At 39.2% G+C, this 27,961-nt stretch overlaps 1 protein-coding gene and 1 long non-coding RNA gene across 4 annotated transcripts in view; one reads left to right on the plus strand and one right to left on the minus strand.

The window, feature by feature from the left end:
• Nucleotides 1–7,523: 7,523 nt before the first annotated feature.
• LOC137853401 (uncharacterized) lies at nt 7,524–27,895 on the minus strand. 2 transcript variants are annotated; one of them, XR_011094487.1, is made up of 3 exons: nt 27,775–27,895; nt 23,786–24,174; nt 7,524–8,689 (listed from the first exon to the last, which is right to left on the minus strand). It is a non-coding gene; the product is annotated as an uncharacterized lncRNA (long non-coding RNA). The 2 variants fall into 2 exon arrangements; XR_011094486.1 differs by lacking the exon at nt 7,524–8,689 and adding an exon at nt 21,022–23,359.
• The window catches only part of MACROD2 (mono-ADP ribosylhydrolase 2), an 854,218-nt gene continuing 853,294 nt past the window's right edge, over nt 27,038–27,961 (plus strand). The window contains exon 1 of one of the 2 annotated variants that reach the window (XM_068675719.1): nt 27,038–27,322. In XM_068675719.1, the coding sequence (XP_068531820.1) occupies nt 27,277–27,322 (46 nt within the window). In that variant the 5' untranslated portion in view covers nt 27,038–27,276. The remainder of the gene's footprint in view (nt 27,323–27,961) is intronic. The other variant, XM_068675720.1, reaches the window with a different exon arrangement.

The following is a 27,961-nucleotide window of genomic DNA, read 5'->3' on the forward strand; positions in this document are numbered from 1 at the left end:
TTTCGCCCTGTATTGTTTCTGATATATCTAGCTTATTTATTTTCTTGTTTGCAAACTCTGTTCCTTATTTTTCATGCCAAATACAGCAAGGTATGTATACATCCCTTGAATAATTTTATACTTAAAATTCATCACATACAGTCACCTACTGAAGAGAATGCAAACAGCACAATAGTATTACAGAATAAAAAAAAAAAAAAAAAGGAAAAAAAAAAACCACTGTACAATAATGCAAAGAACATATAATGGAGAAGCAGTCTATGAAATTACTACCGATAGTGCTGAATAAATCCTTAAAACCTTTTCAGCAGAAGTGCATTGCTAATAACCGCGGATAATGCACTACTTTTCCGATTTAATTCTCCTCTTAAATAAATAAATAGGAAGCTATGGGACTTGTCCATATGCAGTGCTAAACTTTGGAACTGGTCCAAAAGAAGTGAAATAATATACTTCAAATGGTAGCAAATGCCTTCCGATGCTGTTAGTAGATGGATCAATGCAGTTTAAGTATTTACAGAAGTCTGTTGGACCTCAGCATTAACAGTATTCTGAGCTATCATCTGAAGGACGTCACACATGAAAATGGATATGGGGTGACTATCTATTGAATATATTTCAAGTGATTCTGTTAATTCCTGCAGAGCTTATTGCCATGGTGACAGTGACAGAAATTAAACAAACTGGAAAAAATTTAATTTGATCCATCCTGAATAAGATTCCAAAGGGAATCACATCTAGAGTGATGATCACATCTAGAGTCACATTTAAGCAGTAGGAGCCAAATTCAAGAGTGACAGCTCTTCAGCAAATTAGACGAGCCATGCCTGCTCCAAGGAAGGGTTCTGTCCACAGTTTTGGTCTCTGTATCGTACATTAAATTCTGTCTTGCACCATCTAGGAAGTGGTGGTTTTGGAATGGAGGCCTAGATAGGAGCTACTGATGTGAAACGTGTGCTTCCAACATGCTGGCATTAAATCAGTAATTCTGCACGATACAGAAATTTGTGACTGAAGTACAATTCATGTAGAATGTGGATGCAATATGAAGGGGAGTATGTGGCAGTGCCAGCAGTTACAGCAAAATAAGCATTAAGAGACTGGGACTTGTACTGAACACTCAGGACACTGCTCCCAGGACTCTTCACCCAGTTGTAGCCTTGAGGAATATGTTTGAATCCTAACGAGAGTGCTTGCACTCTATACAACCACAGCACAGATGATTCCTCTGGAAGACCCTGCATCCTAAACCTAGGAGGATGGCAACAAGTTGCAGCATATCATGTATGCCTTTGCTTTCTGGTTTCCCAACAGGAGAACGTGTATTTCGAACAAACAAGGAGAAACACACCACGTGTAGCAAGCTTAGCTAAAACTTACGGAGCTACTGTAGTCAGAAGCAAAACACTAGCTGCCAAAACAAGTAAATGGTTTCTCTTTGTGCTACAGTATTACTTTCATTCAGGATCCTGTCAATTTATTCAAGATATGTGAACAACTTGTAGCAGGACATTTACCTGCTGTTTTGAAGGGCTTCTAGTGTTATCAAGTTACTTACAGTTCCCATCTACTCGTTTTTATTTCAACAATGATCCTTTCTTAGAAATAGAAAAATTCTGTTCTAGCTGAGCATTTGGAGTGGATTTATAATTACTGAACTTCAATTTCACTGTGATGTTGAGTATGTGAGGATGTTATAGAAGGTGGGGGGGGAGGTATCTGTAATATTTCAATTATGCTCATGTCTATAATGAACTTATTGTAATATTGACTGCTTTCGTCTAATGATGTGAAATCTCAGTGAACTCCTACTGGATCCTTCTGGAATTTCATAAATATTCTTGTGAGAAATATTTTGAAAAACAGATGTTTCACCTCAATAGAAGTTGGAAGTTGTCCTGTGTAGGGCGCAGCATCTCCACGTAAAGCATTTGTTTCAAATGTATACTCTCCAGATGTGTAACAAATCTGAGACTGTGTTTGGTATCTAGTTTGAACTGGAAACCCTGTCTGCTCATCCTGTTGTTGCCATGGTTGCCATGGGATCTCAAGCAAATAAAAAAGTGTTCTTCAGAAGGAAATTCATGCAGCCAAAATGCAGAAACCTTGTGAAGAGGAATACTGAGACCTAATGAGAACAGAGAAGGGTCAAATAAAATATCCTCTTGAGTGATGGGAATTCTGTTAAATTTAGTTTATTTTTACTTTATCTTGCACCAAAGAAGAATGCTTATACAAGTAAAGCTCTGGCAGCTGGAGATCCTCCTGTACTTGAAATCAGAGATAGTATAATTAAAATACTTTCTGTTCTGCTGAACTAAATATTATCCTGTACAAAATTGTCAGTGGGAAACATCCAGGAGGCTGTTAACAGGCATACAAGGCTGAGGATCTCATCCACTATTAATTATGAATGAAACTAATAGAATTTGGGCACCTGATTTCTTTTCATAATGAGATCCCCAGTGGGGAGGAGTTAACGGTGATAATGTTGGCAGGCTCTGGAGGTAAAGGTATGCTAAATGATAGAGAGCTGTAATGGGAAATGAAACTTGTATGAGTCGAGAGAAAACAGCTACTGGGAATAGCAGGCTATTTTTAAAGGAATCCCTATCACCCATGTGGTTAGTGCATACGTAGTCACAAAGGAGTTTTACTCAGACCAAAATTCTTCTTAGTGATATCTGGCATGTAAGAAACTTGAGCAAATTGGAAAGAAACCACTGTGATAACTTTTTTTTTCTTTTTTTTTTTTTTTTTTTTTAATTATAGCTATTCTTTTTCCTACAGGAAAACATGTGGATCCTGCTAACGTTTATAGACAAAGGTGTAGCTTTGACAGTTAAATATAGTTTTCACTGGTAGTGTACCAACATCTGAAATAAACTGTTCAAAACAACTCTCACATTACACAGTTACTCAAAATTCAGATTTAAAACCTTCTTGGGGAATCATATTTAATATTTAGTTAAACATTGCCAATTACCTTTGGATCAACCGAATAAAACAGAATTCTATTACTCGTCACAAAAAGTGATATGGAACAGCCTATTCCATTACGAACAGAGCTCTGAACATTAGCAATCCTTTTAAAGAATAAAAAGGAGGTGCATTATAAAGGTTCAATGGCTCTCATTAAAATTAGTTATTCCCAACACTGATCAGGAAACATGATCCTCTTAACACGATCTCAGAGAGGATACTGCTGTTTTGATAATTACGAGACCCCAATTTATGTTAAGTTATAAGTAAAAGTAAACTACATCTTACTGCTGTTCAAATATTTATAAGCTTTCCAGCTGAGCAGTGCTAATTAAAGCTTTATACACTTAAAAAGAAAATTTAAAATAGTACTTCTAGCTTGGCTTTTATGAAATCCTTTTTCACCACATTGTCATGTAGCAGCACAGCTGCAATGACTTTGCATGCAGAAAGCCACCACAACTGAAGAGTAAATCAGGAGCTACAATTTTTTTATTGCCTTCAAATTTCCCATGACTGTTGTTTTGTTGGCACTGGTACGCCCTAATTCAGAATTGTTGGATTCAAATTTACTTATTTAATTTGAATGTTTCTCAAGGCCTCTAGGAGTAGTCGTAGAGGGTGTAGGGGCACCCATCGGAACACCAATAGCTATTCTTTCCACTGTCTGCAAGCTAACTAGAAAATAACTTTGTTTACAGAGATCTTTCAAGTTTTGTTTTTCCTCCCATGCTCTCAGAGCAGTAGTTTGAATTTAATGTGACTATTACTTAGTAGTATTAATGTTAACGTCAGGTTAGTGTTAATAACATTAAAGGAAAAAAAAAAAGAAAAAAAAAGGAACTTGAAGCTAACTTAAAAAGATAAAATATCTCTTTCAGGCTTACCTAAAGCCTCTGGTGAGAGACTGGGCACCTGAAGCCCTTTGCATTTATTAAAGCCAGCGTTAGATTTATGCTGAAAGCTGCAGAAACCTGAAGACTTCCTGAAGGAAGCCACCAGATGGAGGGACAGTAAAAGACTGTCAGGTTACTGATAACTGAGATCAGTTCCTCCATCCAGACCAATCCTTGCACCTGTGCAAAGGGAGGATAGCATGCGGTAAGAACAAAGCACCTACATAGATAAGATCTGTGGTATAAAGGAAGTTATGCAAGAGGATTAAGCTAAAGAGGGGAGAAAAATGAAATTTCCCCCTGCTATACTTAAAAGTGATTACTAGCAGTTCTTCTGGTTGGAAAGAACTGAGGCCTGCTTTCTGAGTAGAAAGTGATTTTGGAGGCCTTGCAGCTCCATGGAGTTTCCCTTTAATAAACAAAAAGAAGAGGCACAAAGCATATATGCGTGTGTGTGCATCTGCGTGTGTGCTACACAGCCGCTTTGCACCTTTGTGCTTGGGAATTTCTGGGGAATAAATAGAGAAGTACTTAGAAAGGAAAAATACATGCCCTGAAATTGCTGGTTTCAAATGTTTGTCACTAACTCAAATGAAATTTGTTCAGCATTGTTATTACTTAACAAAGGTGACATAGGCAATAGTACTGCAAAAAAAGAAAGTACAGGTGTATTCTCCTTCTTGTAGCGTGCTACAGCAAGGGGTACTGTCTCGGTAGAGTGCTGTGCATCAGGCAGCAGCTCTTTGCAGGAAGGTGGTTTAGCTACTAAAGTCTTTCAATGCCAAGTGCCTTGTTTTCTTACTGAGCACAGGAAACTTGTTTATTTATTCCATAATAAAGAGGAATGAGGGCGTGCTACTTCAGGTTAGTTCCTGAATTGTTTAGTAGATGTTTCTGCTGTGAACAACTGCTAGAGAAGCACAAACTGCTGCCTTGTTATGAAGAGCCTCCTTCCTTCTCAATCTACCTTCCTTCATCTTTAAAGTCTACGTGGGATTTTCAGCTAATTTTGTGTGTGCTTTTAAGGATAAACATTATTATCTTATATTTTTCTTTCTGTCTTTCTTTTACGTTAAAACCCACAACTAATTTAAGCACATCTTTATATCAAAGATTAGTACTTAAAAAACTCTATTAAAGCTCATTGCTGCATTTTATCAGGTGGATCTGGTTATCGTTTGTAGCTAAGCTTCAGTCTTTATATAAAAAAATGCTATTTTACATCCAATTGACTGTCATTGATATTAAAAGCTTTATTTCAATATATTACATCTCTTACATAATGCCTTACAGTTTCTACAGAACTGCTTGATTTGTCCCAGTAATGCATTGGTATGATACAAATTATAGCATTACTTACCGTTGGTGCAGTCATGTTAATATAATTGTACAGAGTAACATCTTATTGCAATAATAGAATAGACTAAAAAAAAAAAAAAAAAAAAAAAAAAAACACATAAAAAACAAAAAGAAACCATAGAATGGTTTGGGGCAGAAGGGACCTTTAAAAATCATCTGGTTTAACCCCCTTCCCGTGAGCAGGGACACCAGATCAGGTTGCTCAAAGGCTGTCCTACCTGGCCTTGAACACTTCCAGTGATAAGCCATCTACAACATCTTTGGGCAACCTGTTTTGGTGTCTCAACATCCTCACCAAAAAAAAAAAAAAAAAAAATTCTTCCTTCCAATTTAAAACTCCTTAGTACAAACTGTTTTACAGTAAATGTGATATATTCATGGCATTTGACAATGGTCATACAGTTCACACCTGACATTGTGTAGTCCCTTACAATTCCATTGTGTCCACAAACTCAACTTTTTTTGTGTGTGTTGGGTTTTTACTTTTTTTCTCACTTTTTGATTTTTTTCCTCCACCTTTTCTGCTTCATATCTCTTGTAAACGTTTCCTACCATTTCCTTTCCTCTTGCCTTTTGTAGGAGGGACATTCCAGTCTTAGCACAAGCAGGCTTCTGCTTCTCCTTAACAGGAGCCTCAAAGGAACAGTGGCCAAATGAGAATGTTTCTGAAAGACTAAAACTAGAGTAAGCTTATAGGATACTTTTTAGCCTCCAGCTGCTGGGAAGCTCAGACACTTCTTGACCTGAGCATTTAATAACCCTCAGTGGTTTTATTTTCTTTGAAGTTGTCTAGTTTCTCTGTGTGCTGCTGTAAACTTTCAGCACTCCCTGCACCTTTTGGGAAGGACTTCCTCAAATCTGCTCTTCACATGAAGAAAATTCTCCTGCTGTTTTCAACCAGCACATAATAACTTAATTTGATCCCCCATAATTTTTGCTTTGGAAAAGGCAATGAATACTTGACCTCTATCCAGTCTCCCTCCACCACTTATGATTTTGTAGGTCTTTGTCATATCCCTTCTTAGTCATCGTTTTTCCAGAATGGAGAAAAATTATGTATTTAACAAGTTTCATCCAAAAAAAGTTTATAAAAATGCTTTTAATACTTTGGGCAAACAATACTACATATGAAAGACACTGTCCATTCTGTAGAATGATGGCCAGTGTTCTGTTTGGCTCCATGATTATCATGGTAGAGGTACCTGCTTTTGTTAGGCATGCCTTTATCATCACTGGCATGGGACTGCCCCTTTACTTTAATTTATATAAGAGATTATTCTGGCTTTTGTCTTTGTAAGAGAGGTAATTGGTTTTCTTTGGTTAATGTTATTGTTGAATTATGGAATGGATGAAGTTGGGTTGGACCTCTGGAATTTGCCCAGTTCAATGACATTGCTCAGGCACGGTCACACAGAGCAGGCTGCCCAGGACTGCATCCCATCAGGTTTTGAATATCTCCAAAAATGGAGCCTCCACAACCTCTCTGGGCAACCTGCTCCAGTGTGCAACCACCCTCACATAAATAAGCATTTTTTTATGCTCAGCCAAGTTCGACTGTATTTTAATATGGCTCTTGTCCTATCTCTGAATACCACTACGAAGAGTCTGGTATGAATTTCTTTACTGCCCTCCATCAGCTATTCCTGAGCTTCCCAAAGCAAAGTTGTACCAGGAAAGATAGAGGTGAAGAAGGCATTGAGCACCTTGGTCTTTTCTCTATTCTTTGTCGCCAGGTCCCATGTCCTTTCAGCAGCAGACCCATATTTTCCCTAGACTTCTTACTGCTGATATAGCTGTGGAAGCCTGTCGTCTTACACTTCACATCCCTCAACAGATTCGGCTCCAGATGGGCCTCAATTTAAATGCAACAGATGATTTTATATAGATTTAGCTAATTCCAAAGCCTTGTCACAAGTCAGTCTGGCTCTAGTAGAGGTTTCAAGATTGAGTTTTACAGATGTTACTTATTACTTGAAGAACAAGGAGGTTAAAAGAAGTAAAAATGCAACTCCCAGCCCAGCACAAGTGTTACTTTGGACCTCAGTTAACTGAAATGTAAGAAAGAAATCTGTTATATTTTTTTCCAATGAAGAAAACCAAACTCTTCTGGAGCTGGTATAACTGATGAAGCACTTCAAAATGGAATGTCACATATGAAAACTGAATTAACTTTTCGTAATGTTCAAACTGGCCCTCTTTGCTTAATAATTTGCCTTTAGAAGAATGCGTTGTCATTTCATCTCCTCAGAAAGTATATCATCACCCACCTGGAGCTTCTATGAAAAATGTAGCTTCTTATTACGACTAGCTTGTAATTAATAACATTTTTGGTGATAATTAGAAATATTTAATTGATTACTGAGTTGGCTGTAAAAAGGATTTGGCATAGATGGTTCAGTGCTCTAAAAGCACTACTTTAGAAATTTCCTTTGCCTCACAAATCCATCTGACACATAGTACAGCACTGTAAATTACTATTGACCACAGTATAGGTTTAAAGTCTGTGTATTTCAGTTAAAATACATCGAATAGTGACCTGAGTTCAAGAACTCATGTTTTTCCTCTATACATGACCATTTCTTCATTTCAATGTGCTGACTGCACACTTTTCCCCTACTGAGTCACAGCTTTTACCATGACACAGTCTACAGTTGTAAAGTAGTTTTTGAAAACTTGTCTGTAAAATACATAATCTACTTCCAAATGCAAATTAAGTAAACTATGATGAATTGGGCCTGCAGTCAAAAAAAAAAAAACACCACTCAATTAAAAATCTAAGCAAATGCTCAAACATTTTACCATATGGAAGTACCTTGAAGTATGAATTCAAAATTAACCCTGTATGGGGTTAACATGCTGAACTGGGAAAGCAGATCACAGTTTTTGACAAAAATGTGAATACTTGGAAGTCAAGAGTAACACTTTGATTTACTGACAGATTCATCATCCTCTTTTACAGCAACCATAAGGAAGAAGAGAGCGTGCAATGTGGTCCTCCACCCTTGATCTGCAGGCAAAGAGGTGCTCCCATCTATGTATGTGCCTTACTTGCAACTTGTAGGTTTTTGGTACATGCATGATGAAAATTTTTATACCATATGTGTGAAACAAGATAGAAATGACCTTTTACTATGATTACCATGGTGACAGTCTTCTTTTTGGTACCAGTAAGCTGTTTATTAATATTGAATTAACTACAAAGGGACAGCTGGAGAGGACACGATATAACATGTAAACATAGAAGAATGTGAAACTTCAGAAAATTTAGAGCACAATCATTAACATAGACATCTGTTTCAAAAAATCTTTGCTATTCCATTGTCTTACACTGCCAGCATGCTTTACAGAAGACAAATGGCATGGAGAGAAAACAAGTACTTACAGCTAAGGCTGTCAACTTGCAGAGGAGTTATATCTTACAGTCTTAATCTTTGACTTTCATTCAGTGTGTCCTGGATGTAAAGAGGAAAAGAAATTATGTGACATTTTGTTCAAAACCATTTTTATTTTTGATGCATACATACATTTATGTATATTTCTATATATCGTTCATCATTCCCAGTAGCAATAATAACTGAAATAAGATGTCACCTGCTTCTCTACTTTTATTCTTGTTATATAGTGTGTAGATTAGAGTCTTTGTTATGGTGCTGTACGAGATACTGAGCCATATTTGCAGCACTTGTTAAGACTGACATCCCATAAATAAAACGTTTGCGCTTATCTACTGTTGAGATGGCATGAATACGTTCACATACGGTATGAGCTGAAGGAATCTGGGTTTTCTAGATTGAAAGAATACAGGTTATAATTGGTAACAGCAAATAGAGTGATCATCAAGAAGATGTATACCTGTATTGACTTTTAATAAACACGAGTAATGACCCATTTTCACTGTTTGGCAGAAGACATTTCAGTAAGTATTTAAAGATTCTGCTTTATTAGCACAGGAATTCAGTTAGAACAGGAATGAGATCTCCAGTGTCACCTATGAAATCTCATATTTGATGATATTTAGTATGTTAGATTCCTCAGAAAACAAAAAGCAAACAAAGGAACCATCCAACAGGAAACACTTAGGTCTTCCATTTGTTACTACCAGTAATTTTGCATCTGTGCATTTTTTTTTTTTTTTAATTTTTCCCTCTGGAATTGTTCTCATTCCAAGATCCTGCTCTTTTTCCAGACTAATGCATTTGCTTACGTTTATGCACCACAAATATTTTGACCAAGTCAACACATTTCTAACATTTCTATAATTTACAGACCTGGAACCAAAGAGTGTGTCTCAACAAGTCAGTAAATCTGGTAGATTCTTTCCAAATATAACATCCGCCAAATTTAATGCAAACAAATTTGTAGCAGGGGAGGCTTTCGTTGAGGAGAGGGGTTAGTTGGGGTTTACTGCTTAGTAATGTGTCTTGAAATGTTACTATCTCTCTACCTAAATTCCAGGCCCCAGGTGAGACTGGTGTCTGGAGCAGTCTGTCTCCATTTCGTGGTAGCTGTGCCACTATGGAGGTTCATAACCCTGCTCACCCACAGCAAATCAGACTTGCAGCCCAGGTGTTCCTGGTTAATGTTTGCAATCTACAGCATTTTGCTGTTGCCTGCTCAGCTAAACGTTTAATGTAAAATGCCCTCACTTCAGAGCAAGAGTTTGTTTTGGACTAGTGTCCATCATTTCTTTGGCAATTATTAATTTTGCTGAACACAGCATCAAAATAGCATACTAGCAGTAACCTTACTTTTGGTACACACAGTTTTCTTCTCCTTAAAAACAATATTTGCTTTTCAGTGCTGTCTGGAGTCTCTGACCTAACGCTGAAGAGATATGAACTTTGAGCCACCACATGGCTGTAAATTACAATTTCTTAGGTAGGCATTTTTTAGGATGCATTACCTGAAGTCTAGTCTGTTGTTGCCAAACTGTATCAGTCTCTACAAGTATGATAGGCATGGTGTGAAAGATGTTTTTCTTAGGGATGGTAGTTCCATCTTATCCAAACACTTTGGTGACATTTTTCATTATACACCTTTAAGAGTCTTACATTCTTGATTAAAACACAAAAACATCCACTGAAATTCTCAAATTCTCTCAAACTTTTGTTTCACTTAGTGCAAGTGCCATGGGCATCACAATCACTTAAACATTTTTCTAAATGTCTGTCTGTTTGCATTTCATATTGGCCTGACCTAACTCCCCCACAGCTGAAAGGTCATGTCAGGCTTCATTCACTCTATGTCAGTATAGCCTCTGCTGATGGCCTGGGGATATATATACAGATCTAGTGAAGGTGGCTATATGCCTTGTTTTATTGTTGTTGGGATTTGACCTATAAGAAGAAACCTCGCTTCAGCTTTTATCCTGCAGAAACATTTTTTATTTTTTTTTAAGCCAAGGAACTCAAATATTGTTTTTCCCTATACTGCTTTTCTTCCTCATGTTTGAGTGGACTAATGAAATATATCTGCGATTTGTGAAAAAAAACTTGCTGTTTTTTCATTATTCAAATAAATTAATTAAAACTGTCCATGGCTATTGCTGGACATCTTGTTAATGCTCCTCATTGTTGATTCTCATTTGGAGCTATTCTTGATCTACTTTTTCTTCTGCAAGTGGTTGCTTTATAGAAGCCTTCATAAAGGGACAATCTTGTAATTCTTCTAAGAAATCTAATTTCATTTCTCATTATCACTTCATCAGAATTTGGAGCGCATCTTCTTGAATTCAGGTACTTCCTTATCCCATCTTAGTTTTACTTTTCAAAGCATTACTTTTTCAATTGGAATTTGACATCACTTTTGAAAGAGCATTTATGACCGTGGGTGGCATTGAACCATCATGAAAAGCAGCTGGCACTTTTATGTGCAGCAGCTGCCCTTTGGGACTAAAAAGCTCTTCAGACTTCTCTCTGCTCCTGCTCAGATGCAGGAATATACTAGGAAAATGCGACCAGGCTCTAAGATCAGAGCAGTTTTGACAGTTTTATTCAGTTTACTTATATTAGGCTATCATACCAGAAAAAGAAACTGTACTGTCAAGTTAATGCGAACTTTAAAATCAGGAAAATATCACTGCTGAATCACTGCAGTATTTCATTTGAATAGCGTGATGTGAAACTGCATATAGCAGGTGATGGCCGATTAAACATGGAAAGAAAGGTAGAGACAGATCTGGTTTGAGGCTGGATGAAACCTATGTAACAGTTTGCTGGCAGCATTATATCTGTAAATGAAAATTTGAGCAAGATTTGCTGTTACTGTTTATCAAGTAAAGTCAGTTGTACTAGCAAAATCCCTTTTACATCAGCCTCATTGTGTCTGTAATTGGAAGAATAGTGGAGAATTAGTACAAAAATGTTATAAAAATAAGATTCATTGGTGTTTCAAAAGCAGAACTTTTTTTTTTTTTTTTTTTTTTTTTTTTTTTTTTCTGGATTTAAACTCATTTTTTCCCTAAATGACTATTGCTAGTTTTTCTATTTTCTGGGTTTCATTTCCTTCTATCATGATTTGTATTCTACTGGCCATACCAATCTAGTTTTTAAATTACTTCTATCAAACTAAGATCAAACTATCTTATCTTAGTATTATAATATTAATATGAGTCGTTGTTTTCAGCTTGGCACTCTTACTTAAGAACGTACATCATTTACATTCAGTTAAGACTTTATTTGCATGAAGTTCAAGTGCGGTAGCTTTTTTTCCTGGAACGTTTTTCACGTTTTAAACATGTAACCATTCTAGATCACCTTTTCCATAGCTTGTGTAACTTTATTAAAATCACATTTGCTCTAGGCAATAACCTAGCCTAAAGCTGAAATACTGACTGTGACCCTTTTGAAGGATGTAAAGAATTTATCAGAAAAAGCATTGTGTCCTTTTGGCAATATTACAATTAATTATCCTTGTCCCATTATATATCTAGCATGTATATCACTATCAATTGGCCAGGGTGAACTGAAATACATCCTGTTATTCCATATTTCATACATAAACTATGTTATATTTAGGCAGATATTGTTTTTATAGAAAGGGTACAATTATTAAAACTTGCTACAAAACTCTACTAGGGCAGATACAGTCATGCATTTCTTAGTCCAGCATTAATCTAGCATCTTTAATTCTCAAATGCTACGGTGCATACCTTCTCATGCTATCTTAAGTTGTGCATTTAATCAGAAAAATGGAAGTAGAACATACAATTTATCTACAAGTAAAATTGTAGCTGATCTTTTGTTTAATGTGGATTTTACCTGCTGTATCTAGATATGGCTTAGTGTTGGGGGACTGATAAAGAGTTGTTCTGTCAGCTCTACTTGAAGTAACCTCATTACTCCTGAATTTTTCCCTGAGGCTATTTCTACCCCATTTTGTACAACTAGAGCAACATGAAGAGACTGAAGTTTTGCAGAAAGATGGGTGGAAGGCATGAACTACTAATTTACTTTTTTTTTTTTTTTTTTTTTTTTTTTTTTTTTTTTTTTTTTTTTGTGGTCTAAATAGCTGGCTTTCCTTGTACAAAAAACTCACCGAGAATACATTTTCCAATTAGATTGTCAGAAGGCACAGTTCATTATCAAGGTCTGAGAAGGTATGTTCAAGGTGTTTCTGACATGTTCTTAAATCTATTACAATTAAACAATATTTTTGTTTTAATATTGTTATTTACTTTTTAGGGTGAATTTAAATACGGGAAATGATCAGTAAATAAGATGAGCATCAAAAGCAAAAGTCACCATGAAAACTGTTCTGCTACCTTTAGTGAAGCAGCCTGTAATGACAATGTTAGAATACATATTTCATACACAAAAGGCTGTTACCATTTCATGATCTACAGAAGTCTTTCATGGTGAATGAAGTATTTGTTTATCACGTTATTTACCTCTCAGAAAAGTTAACATTGTTTTTAAATGCAATTTGAGCAATGTCCAAAGAACTAAATTGTTTAATAAATACACACTGATTTCAAATGATGTTGTACTGATAAACACATTTATTTCTCCACACTCTCTGCAGCAGCAAAAGAACTTCAGCCTAAAATACATGCAAATCTCTAGCAGAAAGATTATCAATAAAAAGCTTACGGAGAGCAGTCTGTGATAATACCATTCACAGATAAGACCCTTCTTTGGTACAGCTTCTTATTTCAAATAAAAGCATTGAAATGCAACTTGATTTAGGCATAAAATGAGGTATTTCCAAAATTCACTGCTTAATAATTCATACCTGGAAGCAGATATGTGATAAGCACTCTTTACGTACACCACAGCTACAATTTAACACTTCAAATTGAATACATTTAGTAAGTGATATCTTCACAAGTCACATCTATGGAATATTGATTTGGTTACTAAAAATGAACAGATGTAAAATGAATGACCACTTTTCAAAATGTGGTTGCATTCCCACGTTCTGGGACAACTCTAGCTGTATTTGGTGCATTTCTACTTCCATTAGATTACTAGTTTAAGAATCTGGACAGGTTTATCAGTTTTGGGAGTACATTTCATTTTCTTACCCTATCAGCAGCAAGATAATAGACACTGACATTATATGCTATTATAAATAACAGCTGCTCTTGCTGTTTAAGCTTTTCCCAATAATGATATATTTCACCACAATAATAATGATATTGTTATCTCAGATTTTTAATAATTTTATTTAAAATTGCAGTTATCAACCATCATGAGGGAACACTTACCATGAGAAACTCTTTTGCCATTTTGGGATTTGAAAATTAGCTCTCATTTTTTCTACCCACTTCAGATGCTCTGTGTGCAAGCATATTGCATGGGCTAGCTGTGTACTGGTGGCTAACTCTCAGGCAGATGGACAGAAGATGAGAGATGTTCATGGCTCAGCTAACTACCAGTGACAGTCCACGTGTAGCCAGCTGTGCAGCTGTGGGAAGGAGCGTGGTTTCTGTGGGGCAGTGGCCACGGGGTCCTGGGGCCAAATGCCAAGCAGCGTATCCCACTGATGGTGGAAGCCACCCTCCGGAGATGTGTTTCAGCCCCCTCTCAGTATTCTGGTACTGTATTTGTGAGTTGGGCTACCATGTGATCTCTCCATGGACCACTGACAGCTATTTTCCCCAGTACCTTGTGTCTGGATGGCACAGAACTCCTTCAAGGCAAAGCCCAGCAAGAAGCATGAGTCCTTAAAGCGTGTCCCAGAGAATGGCTATAATTACGGCCATGGCTTCATAATCTTCTAGCCCTGGCAAGCTCTGCGTGTGGCTCGTACCATCAAATACCAACCACACTGTATGCTGAAGGACGCCTGCATCTGGGAAACCCAGCATCCACACAGTGGCTGACCCTCGTTTCTTGTGGCTGCTCCTGCCAGCAAGGTTCAGCTGGCCTCGTTAACACCACACCAGTGGACAATTAAACCATGTTCTCAGCTCCTGCTGGCCTCCATAGCATTGCTTTGGGTATTATTGGATATCACCACAGCCTGCCTTGAGCCTCCTGAAAACTACTTCCCAGGTAGATGCTTAATGCCCAGCTCCAAAGCTTCCTTCAACAGAGTGAATGTAGAGGAGTGCTGCCCATCCCTACCTTTACAGAGCTGGGTGGATGCAGTCTGGATATTAGCATTAAAAACAAACAAACAAACAAAAAGGTATTCAAGACAACTCTTTTCAAATTCATTACCAGAGGGATAATATCCACACTGAAAACAACTATGTGACACAGTTTGTGACCGAGGTGGTAGTACTAAACCTCCATCCTGATAAATTATACTTTGAAATGCATTTCCTTGGTTTGAAACATTATTTTCTCTGTGGTTTCCAAAAAAATGCTTTCTGCTTAAAATAAACAAGTTATCAGTCAGGGTACATTTTGTTATAAAACTGTTTTGTTTCTATCCAAACAATATATTTGGAAGATAGATTTTCTTAATTTTCTTATTAATAATGTCATTCTTTTTCTTTAAAGATAATTCTAACACCTTAATAAACCTGTGGGATACTTATTAAAATATGAGATTAAATTCAAATGAGCACAGTACAGACCTCTTCTTAAAAGGACTTCCAGGAAAGGATCACTGTAGGAGAAAAAGATTATATTCATTTTCCAACCTATAACAAAAGGGAGAATGTAGAGTGAAGCCGTGACCACCTACATGAATAACCATAAATTAAGTAGTGTTCTCTGGTTAGCCAGCCATTTATCCTCTAGACAGCTACGCGTGAGCAGGTAGAAAGTCTGCATTTGCACCAGAATGGGTGTTGGGGAGACTTGGTTATCTGTTAGGACTAACTGTGCTACGTGAGCACTGAGGGATTTATGGCAGAGGATATTAGGACCTTTATTGAGCTCGTGTAGGTGACCCATGGAACAGGACACCCAACGCAAATGCCATCTGCATCAACGCAGAGCTAGAAAATGGCCCAGGAGAGAGACAGTGCTGTAGAGCCACGGTGCTAATGCTGCCAGATTATGGAGATCCTCAGAGGAGAATGAGCAGGGGCTGTCATTACGGCCCTACCCAGCTCGGAGCAGGAGGGATGCATTTTTTACTCTCTGCTTTCTCCCATAGTGTTAGTAGCTAAGCCTTGGATTTGCTGTAGTAAATGAAATTCTGTATATGCAATAAATAACTCTCCCTCAGCCAAAATATTAAAAAAAAAAAAGTTTTCCTGTTAAGTTCAATAAGAGCAGGCTGGAGCTCATAATATGGTTATTGGCCAACTTGCTGGAGAGAACAAAAACGAAAATAGTTTCCCACAGGAAATCCTCATGGAGTATAGATTACTCTAAGGATGTACACTGACACTGATTTTGGCACATAAAGCACAAGTCATTAATACACCAGTGACAAAAATATTGCAACAAGGTAAAACAATAAAGTTATAGGTGATGAGTACTACAGAAATGAAAGTCACCTCTGGGTTAAATCATGCACAGGTATTACATTAAACTCCTTTGATTTGTAGCTATCAGTGTTTACTGTGTTCTCTGAAGATGTGTAAAAACATTTTTGCATGGAATATATCTGCAAATGTAAATTGTATTGCCCATTATGAAAATGTGAGAGATAAGTTAGCAAAAATAAACAAAAATATTCAGAAATTTGTTTCCTAATGAATATATATATATATATATGTCCCACTTGTTGCATCATATACTATAACATCGATGATACAGTAACATGCTATACAGTAAAGCAATAAAATACAAGTGACGTGGAGGACAATTAATTAGCAGCATTCAGGCTGAGTAACATTGTGAATCTCCTATAAAATCTGTACTCCCAAATTATGAACTAATTTTTTGCAAAGTGATATAACATAATTAAACCAAAAAAGTACACACAAACTGCTATGATATCCAGGTCTTAGATAAAGCAGTTATTTACACTATTGTTCTCTTCTCACACCAAATAAATAATTTAGAACAATTTAGTTGAGAGGAGAGTAGCAAAGCGGATATGGGTTGTATTGAATTAAGATAAAGAAAAATATAAGGAAAAGGTAGATATGCTTTCACGCAATTGGAAGTATCGTAAAAAAGGGAAGAAGAGTATGTGTTGTATTTAGAGGGGGTAAAAATACAGAGAACAACTAATGGAGAGATGAGCAATAAACAACAAGAAAAGTTAGGTGAAGCAAAGATAATGCAAGAGAACCCAAAAGAGTAAAATGAAATTAGAAAGAAAAATAACCTGGAAAATAACTGTGCCACTGTTTCCACAAAGTTGAAAGACACACAGACACCCATACCATTATTGTTCTGAAAACCCTGCAATCAGCAAGAAGTTATGTGTTTGTTTTTTTTTTAAACTGGAGAGGTGAAAGTGCAAGATGGGTGTTGACACACTTCAGCAAATGCAGCAGAGGGTGGGACATGTTGCTCAGAAAGGCTCTAGGATCCCCGTCCCCAGAGGTTTTGAGCACACAGCTTGGCAAAGCCCTCGGCACCCCAGCGTGTACCCAGTGCCATCCTGCTTCGGGCAGGAACTTGGACTAGAGACCCCCCACGGGCCTCCAGCCATGGGGACTCTCAGCTCCCTTAATTTCCTACCAGCTGTAACTCTGTGTGTATCACAAGCGCTATCTCGCTCCTATTAATTAGCAGATGTACTTTTGTAACTGATGTGTGCCTTGACAAGAGATTTCCCTCCAGTCTACAAAAGGTGCATAGAACTGGTGAGAGTAAAACAACAGAATCAAACAGAAATGGTGAGGATGTCCGTGGCTAGATGGCGTTGTTTGAAGGAAAAACAAACAAGGGAGGTGGAAAAGCAAGCGGTTGAAAAAATAATTATTTTTTCTTGTTACAGATGAATTAAACGCTCTAGTGATGTAATTTACTGAGTTTGATGATGCAGGATGTCTGTTAAAAGGAGTAAAATGTATACCATTTACATTCAAGGTAGCCTATTTTTTTTTTTTTAACAAAAACTATTTCTTATTAGCTTTGCACTGTACATAATCTTAAAATTTTGACTTGTCTTTCCAATTCTTACATCTTTTATCTCCTGTCTGTGCTCATTCTTTCAACTCTCAGCTCTATCTCTTTTTTTTTATTTTTTATTTTTTTATTTTTTCCTGTCTGGCTACAAAGCTCTTGTAAAAGACAAAACAGATAAAATAGCAGAATAATAAAAGTGGATGTCCCCTCTGGTGAGATCTAGAATTCCTCAGTGGAGAATATAAAACCTTCTTTCATTTTTGACACTTGAAAGCTTTCTTTAATGATGTCATTTCAGCCTAATTTTATACACCCAGCATGTTAGATGTCTTTTAAAAGTGTTCCCATCTTTTATTGTTTTTAGCAACCAATTAATCCCCAGCCCAACTAGTCCCAGTTGCTCAGCTGGGTACTGGAGGTTTGGCATAGCCTGCTGGGGTTACTCGCTTACCTATTGCCCCTTGCAGTCTTGAAACACAGATCAAGCCTAGACGTAGACATGTGCGTAATAGTGGAAGAATCAGTGCAAAAAAAAAAAAAAAAAGTATCTTTTTACCCCTTCATATAGTTACCTTACATAAACCTTTCTACTGCCAGGATGTTGTTTTCTCTAGAAAGAGAAGAAGCAATATTCACGTAAGGAATTTTATAATTAGGAAACATTTCAACTACCAACTACTGCTACTGCAGAATAATACCTCTGCCAGATCTGATTGCATTTAATTATTTTCTGTCCTTTCAAAGCCACTAGATGATGTGACTCTCTTGACTGCACAAAGGTTGTACATAGCCAGCAGAGGTCAAGTCCCCAGCAGACATGTGTTACGTCAGTAGAGCCTATTGAAGTTAATAGAATTACTTTTATGTACTTTAAGTTTGAGCACATGGTTAAGCTCTGCATTTTCTTCTTCTGTATTGAGGTCACTTTGACTGTTTCAATCTATTTGTGTTTTCAATTTCCACTTTTTACTGAGGGCACTGTAGGCTGAGCAGGAATTCCACATTTTCGAGTGGCATACTGAGAAGTGATTTCCTGCCTAAAAGTTTTCCTCTTCATTGCATACTTTCTGGGATGCATCTTAGTTTGTCCTGATACAGAATTAAGACTTAACAGTAGTTCGGTTTCCAGCGGCCACTGGCAGAGGCCTGAACAGGCTTGTGTGAGCTCCCCCATCAGAACTGCAAACATCTGAACCTCTGCAGACCGCCTGGGACCAGGTGTCAGTCTGGCATTCTGCTACCTGCTCCATTTGGTCGGTTCCACGGTGGGACACTTCTCTTTTCTCCCTCTTTTCCTCCTGAAACAGGAACATTTCCAGGAGCAGGAGGTGGTTTCAGTGCAGATCAACAGCTGTTTCTCTTTCCCTTGTATTTTTTAATGTTTCTTATAATGCTGATCCCAGAGAGGAGCACAAGGTGAACATTCCTGTCCATTTTTTTGGGGGTCTCTTTTGCTGTGCATAAAAATAATCAGGTCTCTCAGTTTCTTTGGAACCTCTGAAAAGCTCCATCTCCTTTGTCCTTGCATATGCGAGTTTTGATCATAGGATGTGAATTAGGGGAACAGTTATCTTTATTATAGTGCAGAATTCAGTTACAACACAGCAATGACTGGACTAATTAAAACATGGATCATTCTTGCCTGGCATATATAATCACACCTCATCTTTCTGAACTGTAATTAAGTTTGGGGTCTTCTGTCATTTTTGGGAACATGCTCCACTCTCATTTACATTACAAGACTGAACTGTGCTAGGGCACTACTGTGTTGGAACAAAGTTTACCAAAATAGTTGACTTAAAATGGGTTTGACTTCAAAGGATCTACAAATTTCTCTTCAAAAAGTGTTTGTGATGTTCTAATAAATCTAATAAAGATAACTGTATATCTCAATATTAGAAAATAAGTCTTCCTGGTCAGAAGATTCACTTAATGTGTTTGTATTAGATTATTTCAATGATTATCTCTAATTGTTTTAAGTGTCTAATGTTTCCTTTGCTATCAAGAATGGCCATTTCTAGATACAGGTCTAAATATCCTTCACTGGATAAAAGATATTAAACTGAACTACTATGAATTTTGAGTACTTGTTAAATAGTACCTATAGTAAATCATATAAACAAGCACATCAACAGTACAGAAGCATTTTTTTCCTCTTTGTTTGAAGAGTTTAGTTATCACAGTAGTTGATACACCAAGATGTATTTCCCTGGCAAAATAGATTAAAATCAAAAAGGTGTAAGAAACCCATGAGTATATTGTCTTTCATTTTTCTCTCCAATCATGATGCTGGACAAAGGGAGCCTGTAGTTGCTTGCCTCGTCCTCAGCTTGTTTGCCCAAGGCAACAAACCAGGGAAATTGCAGGTAACAATTTATCTAATGCTTATCATCAGTTAACTCTCTCTCTACCTGTCGCTGGGCATAATTTTATTAACAGAAACTTCACCCAGGTATGCTCGTAGCTTGGAAGCTCATAAGGGGGGATGCGACTCTCAGATAAAAGAGAAATGATGTGCGTTTTCTGTTTCAAATGCATGCTAGTGAATTTGAAAGTGAACGTGCTAGTGAAAGGTGACATTTTATCAATGATATTGTGGAAGCCACGCGAGAGGAACTCAGAGCAGTTTCACTATGTGATACGAATGGACAGGAGGAAAGACTCGGTGGTTAACGTACACGGGCTGTAAATTCGCATTAGAATTTCCTGCTGTGGAAGCGTGTGTTGGCACAGGATTTAATCAAAATCAACAAGACTGTGCTAACACAGCTTACTACACAAACAAGCTCTGATAAGTGAAAATAATGACTATCGAGATAGTTTTTATTAAATATAAATCAGTCAAACACCCACTTTATATATTATATTGCTCTATTATGTTATTGCAATAATAAATTACTTTTGTTTACTAGCAACTCAAATTACACATTTCAAAATGTACATACATCAGGAAGGAAATTTTCCTAACAGAAAAGTTGTGATCTCTTTTTTTTTTTTTTTCAGTGGGATAGAACCAGAGGAAATCATCTCAATTTAAATTCACATTTAAAATAATGTCATCAGTTAATTAAAATAGCATTTACATTACGAAAATTCAGAAAGATTTTCTGAGAAAACATTATTTCATCTTTACCTTTTTCATTGTACTCAAAGTTAAATAGTGTAAATACTGATGAAGTAGAGGACTACTGAATTCACTTTAATTTTTTGTTTCACGCCCCAGCATTCAACTTTGAATTCATAACCAAGGCAGTGTCTAGGTTTAAAAAGAAAGAGTGAGAAGAGAAACCCAAATATTTTGTGTTAAACAAGATAGAAACATGTTTCAGTTACACTGAAAAAAAAAGTACTTTGACTCGTTTCTGTTTGCAATTTCTGTATTATTCAGTTGTTTAGATTTTACAAAAGAAAGAAGTATAAAATCTGAAAAGTAAGAGGAAAACATGGCAGTGCAATCATTACCACCTATTATTAAAATATCATTTGCATTTTCTGCAAATGTAAGAGGTTTCTTATATTTATAAACAGGCATGAACATGCTTTTTGAAGAATAAGGAAGTTCAGATCTATTCTTCGTAACTCATGTTACACAACCTTTGAAATTAGCATACTGACTTTACAAGTACTGAGTAGTTCACAGGCATATTTTAAACTGTTTAATGGGGCAGCTCCAGACTGCTCGGTTTTGTTGCCCTCAGTGCAAAGTCTACAAACATAGGCCCTGGCCCAGCATCATGTTGTCTTTGTGGATATTCACTCACGTCTGACTTGATGTAGGACTGGGCTGTGATGCATCAGTTTGCCATGTTGAAGTGTCCTCCTCTCTTCTGCATAGATTTTCTCAAATATTTTTTTCAGATGACCAAGATCAGGAATGATGGACTTCCATTCCTGTCCTCTCAAGTGATGATTTTCATTCCCCCTTTAAGATCTGCAGCTCAAACTAGCCGTCTCCTTCCCCTCTTCAAGTGTGCCATTGGCACAGATGCCACTACTGACCCTCCGTGGAGCCACTACTCCTCCAGCAGCTACAACCCACCTCCTCCAGAGACCTAACTCTGCTCACTTTTACCCCGCTTACAGGCTCACTGAGGGATCTGTGGAGGTGCTTCCTTTATGTTGGTTGGGGTGGTTGATAGCGATCACAATGCTATAGACAGGTGCTGAATGACCCAACAGTTTCCAGTGCGGTTCTAGCTTTTCTTTCATCCATTTATTTACTTATACAGTGTATTATTCATTTTCTTACTAATTTACATTTCCTATTATATCTCTAACAGAAACTCTCTAACCCGTCATTATTTTATCCTTGTGTTAAACAAACATTCATTTTACGGTCACAGTAGAAACCTGTATTCTGTGCAGCCTACACATATTTTAAACACTTTTTCTGGGCTTTTCCCATCTTCCTGCATAGGATGACAGAGAATGTTCACTGGGCCATGGATGCTCGAAAACACACAAATCATTAGTCTAATACTAAAGATGCATTTTTATGCTCGTTATTTCAACAGAACATGTCTAGGCCTTCTAAGTATTGCTTTAGCTGGCAGCGTATACACCTCGCTACAGTCTTCTCCAAAAAAAAATAGATCAGGTTTTTTAGCCTGAGTGGTTTTCATCTAAGTACTAAAATGCTGCTTTTTAGTGAAATTTTCCTGCCACATTTGCCACCGCTGACTGCTTCTCTGAAAGATCACCATCCTTGACTTCCATCCTTCAGCCCCAGCAGTTCTGCTCTCACGTTCCTGGCCATTGTGCTGTTGGTTTTTGTGTAGAATTTTCCTCAGTTTCTCTCCTTCAGCATCTCCTGTGAATTCTGTTCATGCTCACTCTACATAGTTGCTGCAAATCTAGTGTTGTCCTTGCACAATTTCATCCACTTACATAGACAGTTAAGTGTCTGCCTAGAGGCAGAAGTTAATTACTGTATTGTGTGTTACACAGATTAGCATTGTGTCTAAGCATCACTCCACTTCTAGGATGCTACCTGTTAGGAGATGTTTCTTGTGTGGTAACAACAGGCAAACTTAATACTTCAGGCTAAAACTCTGATCAACAATGTTATGAGCAAGAAAATAAAATGTATTTATATATATTTAATGTTATGCTTCTGTGCCAGCTAGCCTGTTACAGAAAGAAAAAGACATAGCCTATGTTTTGTTCCCTGCTTTCCTTAGATTTCATTGCAGTGTGTTAGACTGCTGCCAGCATCCAGGGAGCAGGATTATTATTCTTGTCATGTGGATATTTTCTTCCCTCTGCTGACTGAGAGCCACAAACTTGTCAGACAGAAAGTCTGATATATTTGTGCCTTTTTTCCTTTAAAATTCACCCATGGCAAACGTTACATGTACTCAACCAAGGAAAAACATCCTTCTTTATAAAGAAATTAGGTGTGCTCCCAAAACTGCATTTCTAATAGCCCATTTCCCATATATTATTCTAGCTCTGGCTGTGGGAATTGCATGCTTGCAGGCAGCTGTGGAAGAGCTATTCATGTTTCATATCTACAAAGCTGAACGTTTTGTTCCTATTCAGGAACAGCAGGGAAGACCTAACCTAAGATAGCTGGTAAATGACTTAAAATTTCACTTGACCTGGAGGATCAGTGATCTTTGGAATCCAGAATCACCACTATAAGAACTGAACACCAAATCATGCTCACGCTGAAGTCAGTGACAGAATTTCTTCCTGCTCCGGTGGAACCAATTGTACCAACAGCAATTGAGAAGAAACAAACACAAAAAGTAAAATAAGTTTTTTCTTACCAGAATTGGAAAATCTAAACACTTCTATTTTTAAGTTGAAGTTTTACTCCCATCTTTTATCTGTGTCATGGAGTTATATCTTACACAACTCTAATGTAGCAGCAATTAAGATTTTTATTATATGACTTTATAGCAAATAAAAAGATTATATGATTTTAACCATACTTAATCTGTATGTAAGTATTAGTCATTTAAGGCAGAGATCTAAAGAACTTGCTACAATAAAAACAGCAATTTAGTTAAAGATTTGTGAATGGCAAGGTTCACCCAAGGCTTGCTGCAGGTTCCTGGGGGGTTTCTATATCCAGTCGTGTGCTTCCCAAATCCCCCTTTAGAGTGAATTACTTACCTTATTGGAGTTTGTCCATGGATGAACTTGTTCCTGAAGGTGTCAGCTGTGAGATGTGCTTCCTCGCAGGGGTACCCTGAGAGACATCCCAGCACAGAGGGGTGATCAAGGGCAAAGCCACTCAAAGAGTTCTTACTTGGAATCACTATTTATAGGATTGCAAGGTCATTGTGTTTTGGTGAGTAATTTTCCAGGACTCAGGTGTTTTGCCAGTTTGTTTGGGAATCAGGTTGCACAGTCCCCCTCTTTTGTACTTCAATGCGTCCTCATCAATGAGTCTCACCACAGGGACCAGGTTTGAGCTGAGGGGAGGCCTGACTGTCCGGTGCCTGTCCTGCATAAACCACAGGTGTCAAGGGGAGCGAGGCAGCGTCAGGCTTTGCCACAATCTGTAGATAACAGAGGAACGGTGTTGAGATGAATTTTCCTTTGATTACAGAGAAGAAAGCGATGAGGCGCCACCTTTATTAGATAAAGTGATTGACTTGTAGTCAAGCTCAGATTCCTTATCAGATTGTTTTCTGGACTCTGATTTGATTCATTACTTCCCATGAGAGATTTCATGGTAACGAGTGCTGCCTGCTCATTGTTAACGGGCTGTCCGGTTCAAGGAGCTATCACATTGAGGCCTACCATGGCTCTCAAGCCTGAACAAGACTTAGGCCAAGTACAGGAGCAGAGCATACCCACCACCATCTGGTCTTCTATTTTGGTGCTGGCTCAAATATCAGGCTTTGTTTTTTTTTTTTTTTTTTTTTATAAAGATATATATTTTCTTTATATATTTTCCAAAATGATGGCTTTTTTAGCTGCTTTTACAAATGCAACTGAAGAATGCATGCAAATGCCCTGGATGAGAAGCGAGTTTTCTCTCTCTCCCCTTCTGGTCCAATAAACGTTGATTTATAAAATGTGGAACAGATCCCACAGGACTTTAGAATATTCAGTAGCTTGGTAAATATGGCAGTGATCTAGGATATGGGTTCAAATATCTACTGTACACCATATACACACACATGATTTAAACTAAGATCTCTTTTATGCCTCTTTATCTGTTGGCTTTTCTCTCATTTTCATTATCAAGTCGAGAAAACTGTGCTTGGGCTACGAGAGCATATCACCTGGCCAAAATGAAGAAATCACGTAAAGATATAGTAATGTACCCTTAGGAGCTGATCTAATCTGAATATTGAAATATGCTTTGTGAAGAGGAGGCTTATTCTGATTTGAACTGGTTAAAAGGCATACTTTGAGTGTTCCCTCGCACCAGTAAGTGTGATAAGACAAAGGATTCTGCTGTGAGGAGCTGCACAGTGACTTAAGATTAACATCAACACTGCAGATGCTGTTGGTTCATCAGAAAGGAGAACTTAATAAAATAGCAGGTATTCCTGTAACTGATGAAGCTAGAATCATGTCTTCTTACAGATTTTTGCTTTATGCTGCTTTAAAAAGGAAAGTTTAAAAGAAAATGTAAAGTTTAAAAGCTCGGTCCTTTTTTAAAAATACTTCAGATATATCACCTCTAAAAGCAATATTTAATTTTATGTAAAGTATTTAAATTAAATTGTACTTCTTCTAAGTTCCAAGCCAAAGCGCACAGCGAGAGGGGGCATTTTTGCAGTTTTCTGTTTGTTTTACAGCACATCGTTACAGACTCTCTGTAAAGAGGGAGTATTTCACCAAAGATGGATTAGCTCCTTCCTGACATGACCTGATAGAAAATATCTCAAAACGCCGAGAAAAGACAACAATCTTTTCCTCTACCAATCTTCAAAAATTCCTTCAGTTAAACTGAGAGCATACTTTTTACTGGATAATTCAGTCTTTTCTGGTATTTTGCCTTAACCATGAAAACTGAGACTTGGTAGCTATACATGTCAATTATACATGTCAATGGTTCCCTGAGTGTGGTATCTCTAGGTAGTTTCTCAATAGACGTGCTTTATCTGATGTTGCCTCTTTCACTTTTAAGAATGGCAATGTTGTGTATCTTGTACACGATGATTCCAAATTCACAGTATCATTTCTTGTTGTTTTGTATCAGATTTCTTGATATTTTATTTTTTTTTTAAATTGTGCTTATTGAGCATTTTATATGTAGTTTATTGACTAAGAAAAAACACATGCTGGTGAAGTGATGAGGAATAATGCCTGGAAAAGTTTGTGTTTTTTCAATGTATTTCTGAAAACGGACAAAGCCTTAGTAATGCTGTGTTGTGCCTCACCTTTCTTTGTTACAGGCCAACTACAAGAACATTATCACCAAAGACAAGCCTGCTCCTGACAGAGTGAGTCTTTCTATACGATTTAGCTCAAACGAGGTGCAGACTGATGAGTTTGTGCGCGTCCTTCTGTGAAGCTCTGAAGCACCTGCCAGTGCCTGTTTTGTCCCAGGGCTGCATCCTCTCGCCTGCGTGAGTTAGGGCCGGTACATCCACGTGTGGTGTAGCGTGGGCTAGCAGGATCTGTAGGGCTGCTGGCAGGCCTCATTTGTTTCCTTATTATGTTTGCTTATTCCCCTATGTTTACTTATTCAGGCTGCAGAAGTTTCTGTGTTTATGCAGACATGGAAAATAAATAAATAAATAAATTAACCTAAACGCTATCAGCAAGCCTGGCAGGTACCAGCTAGGCGAGGTCAGAAAGTGAAAGAGCACACAGACTGAGGCGAGGGTTGTGCAGTTTCTGAGAGGACCTGAACCCGTGCGAGGCGCGGGTCAGTGGCGGTGCAGGGGAATTTTGGAAAGGACAGCGCAGCGCGCCGGGACCACGCGCAGCACTGATCTCCCCACGTCCCAGCGGGTGTTTTTTCTCCCGGCTCTGACTCCTCCGAGCCCCCGTATGCATTCCTCCCCGCCGGGCCGGGCCGGGTTGGGCTCCCGGGGGCCCCGCAGGCCGCAGCCCGGACGCCGTCGCGTAGCAACCCGGCGGAGCTCCGGGCCCCGGCGGCAACCCGGAAGCAGAGGGGGCGCTGCTCCGCCCCGGGCCGGCCGGCACCGCGCCGCCGGGCCCCGAGCGCCCTCCCCGGGGGCACCGGGGGCGCCTCGCCCGTGAATGTCGCACCAAGCACCCCCCGCACACACAGAGGGCCCGGGCTGCGGCGCCTGGTCCCCGTCCATCCCCGTCCCCGTCCCCATCCCCACGCGAGCACCGCCGCTTCAGGCTCCTCCCGGCCGGCTCGCCCGCCGTGCCCGGTCCGGTGTCGGCGGCGGCGGCGGCGGGCGGAGGAGGGGGCTGCTGAGCGGCGGCTGGCGGAGCCAACGGGCGGTGGGAAGGGGGGCGGGCGCTGCGGGGGTGTCGTGCTGGAGCGAGGCGTGCCCCAGCCGCCAGGCACCCTGTGGAGCCGGGGAGCGACGTTTGCACGGCGCTGGTGGTGGTGGTGGTGGCGGCGGCGGGCGGCAGCAGCAGCGGGCAGCTCGGCGTCCCCTCCACCCCCCCCCGTGAGCCTGGGGAACCTGCAGCTCAAAGCCGCCGCCAGCCACAGCGCCATGTACCCCGGCAACAAGCGGAAAAAGCTCTGGCGGGAGGAGAAAGGTACTGCCGCCGCCACGGGCCGGGCCCCGCCGCCCCCCTCCGCCTCCCCCCATGGCCGGGGGGCGCCCCCCGAGTCCCTGCCCCGGTCCCTGCCGCCCCCCGGGCTCTGCGGGACCCCCCCCCCCCCCCGGGGTTTTGGCAGGGCAGGAGCCGGACCCGGAGCCGGCCGGGCTCCAAAGGTGCCCGTCCCGCTTTAACCCGTGCTCTTCGTGTGGGGAGGGGGGAGAAAATGGTGTGTTTTTTATTTTTTATTTTTTAAATTTTTTCGGGATTTTTGGCCCCAACGCGATGCTCCGCCGGGCTACTTTGAGGTGCGGAGCCTGCGGGTTCTGGCACGCCGCTGCGAAATGGGCCCCCCCCCCCCTAAAAAAAAGGAGCCTGCCCCCCTGCCTCTCCCCCCGGGCTCCCTCAGCCCGGCTCCTGCAAGCATGGGGCAGGCGCCTCCCGCTGACCTTGGTGTCCCCGTGGTGGTCACCCGGAGAGCAGCGGGACCCTTTCGGGAGAAATTCACGCAGCAGGAGTGTAAATATTTACATCGGCTATCGGAAGAGGCTTCAGGAAAACAAACCTTGCCGGGGGTGTTTACAAATAACCCAGAAACCTACAAGGGGGAGAGGAGGGAAAACTGAAACACACCAG

This window comes from Anas acuta, chromosome 3, assembly GCF_963932015.1.
Source record: "Anas acuta chromosome 3, bAnaAcu1.1, whole genome shotgun sequence".
Lineage (NCBI taxonomy): Eukaryota > Metazoa > Chordata > Aves > Anseriformes > Anatidae > Anas > Anas acuta.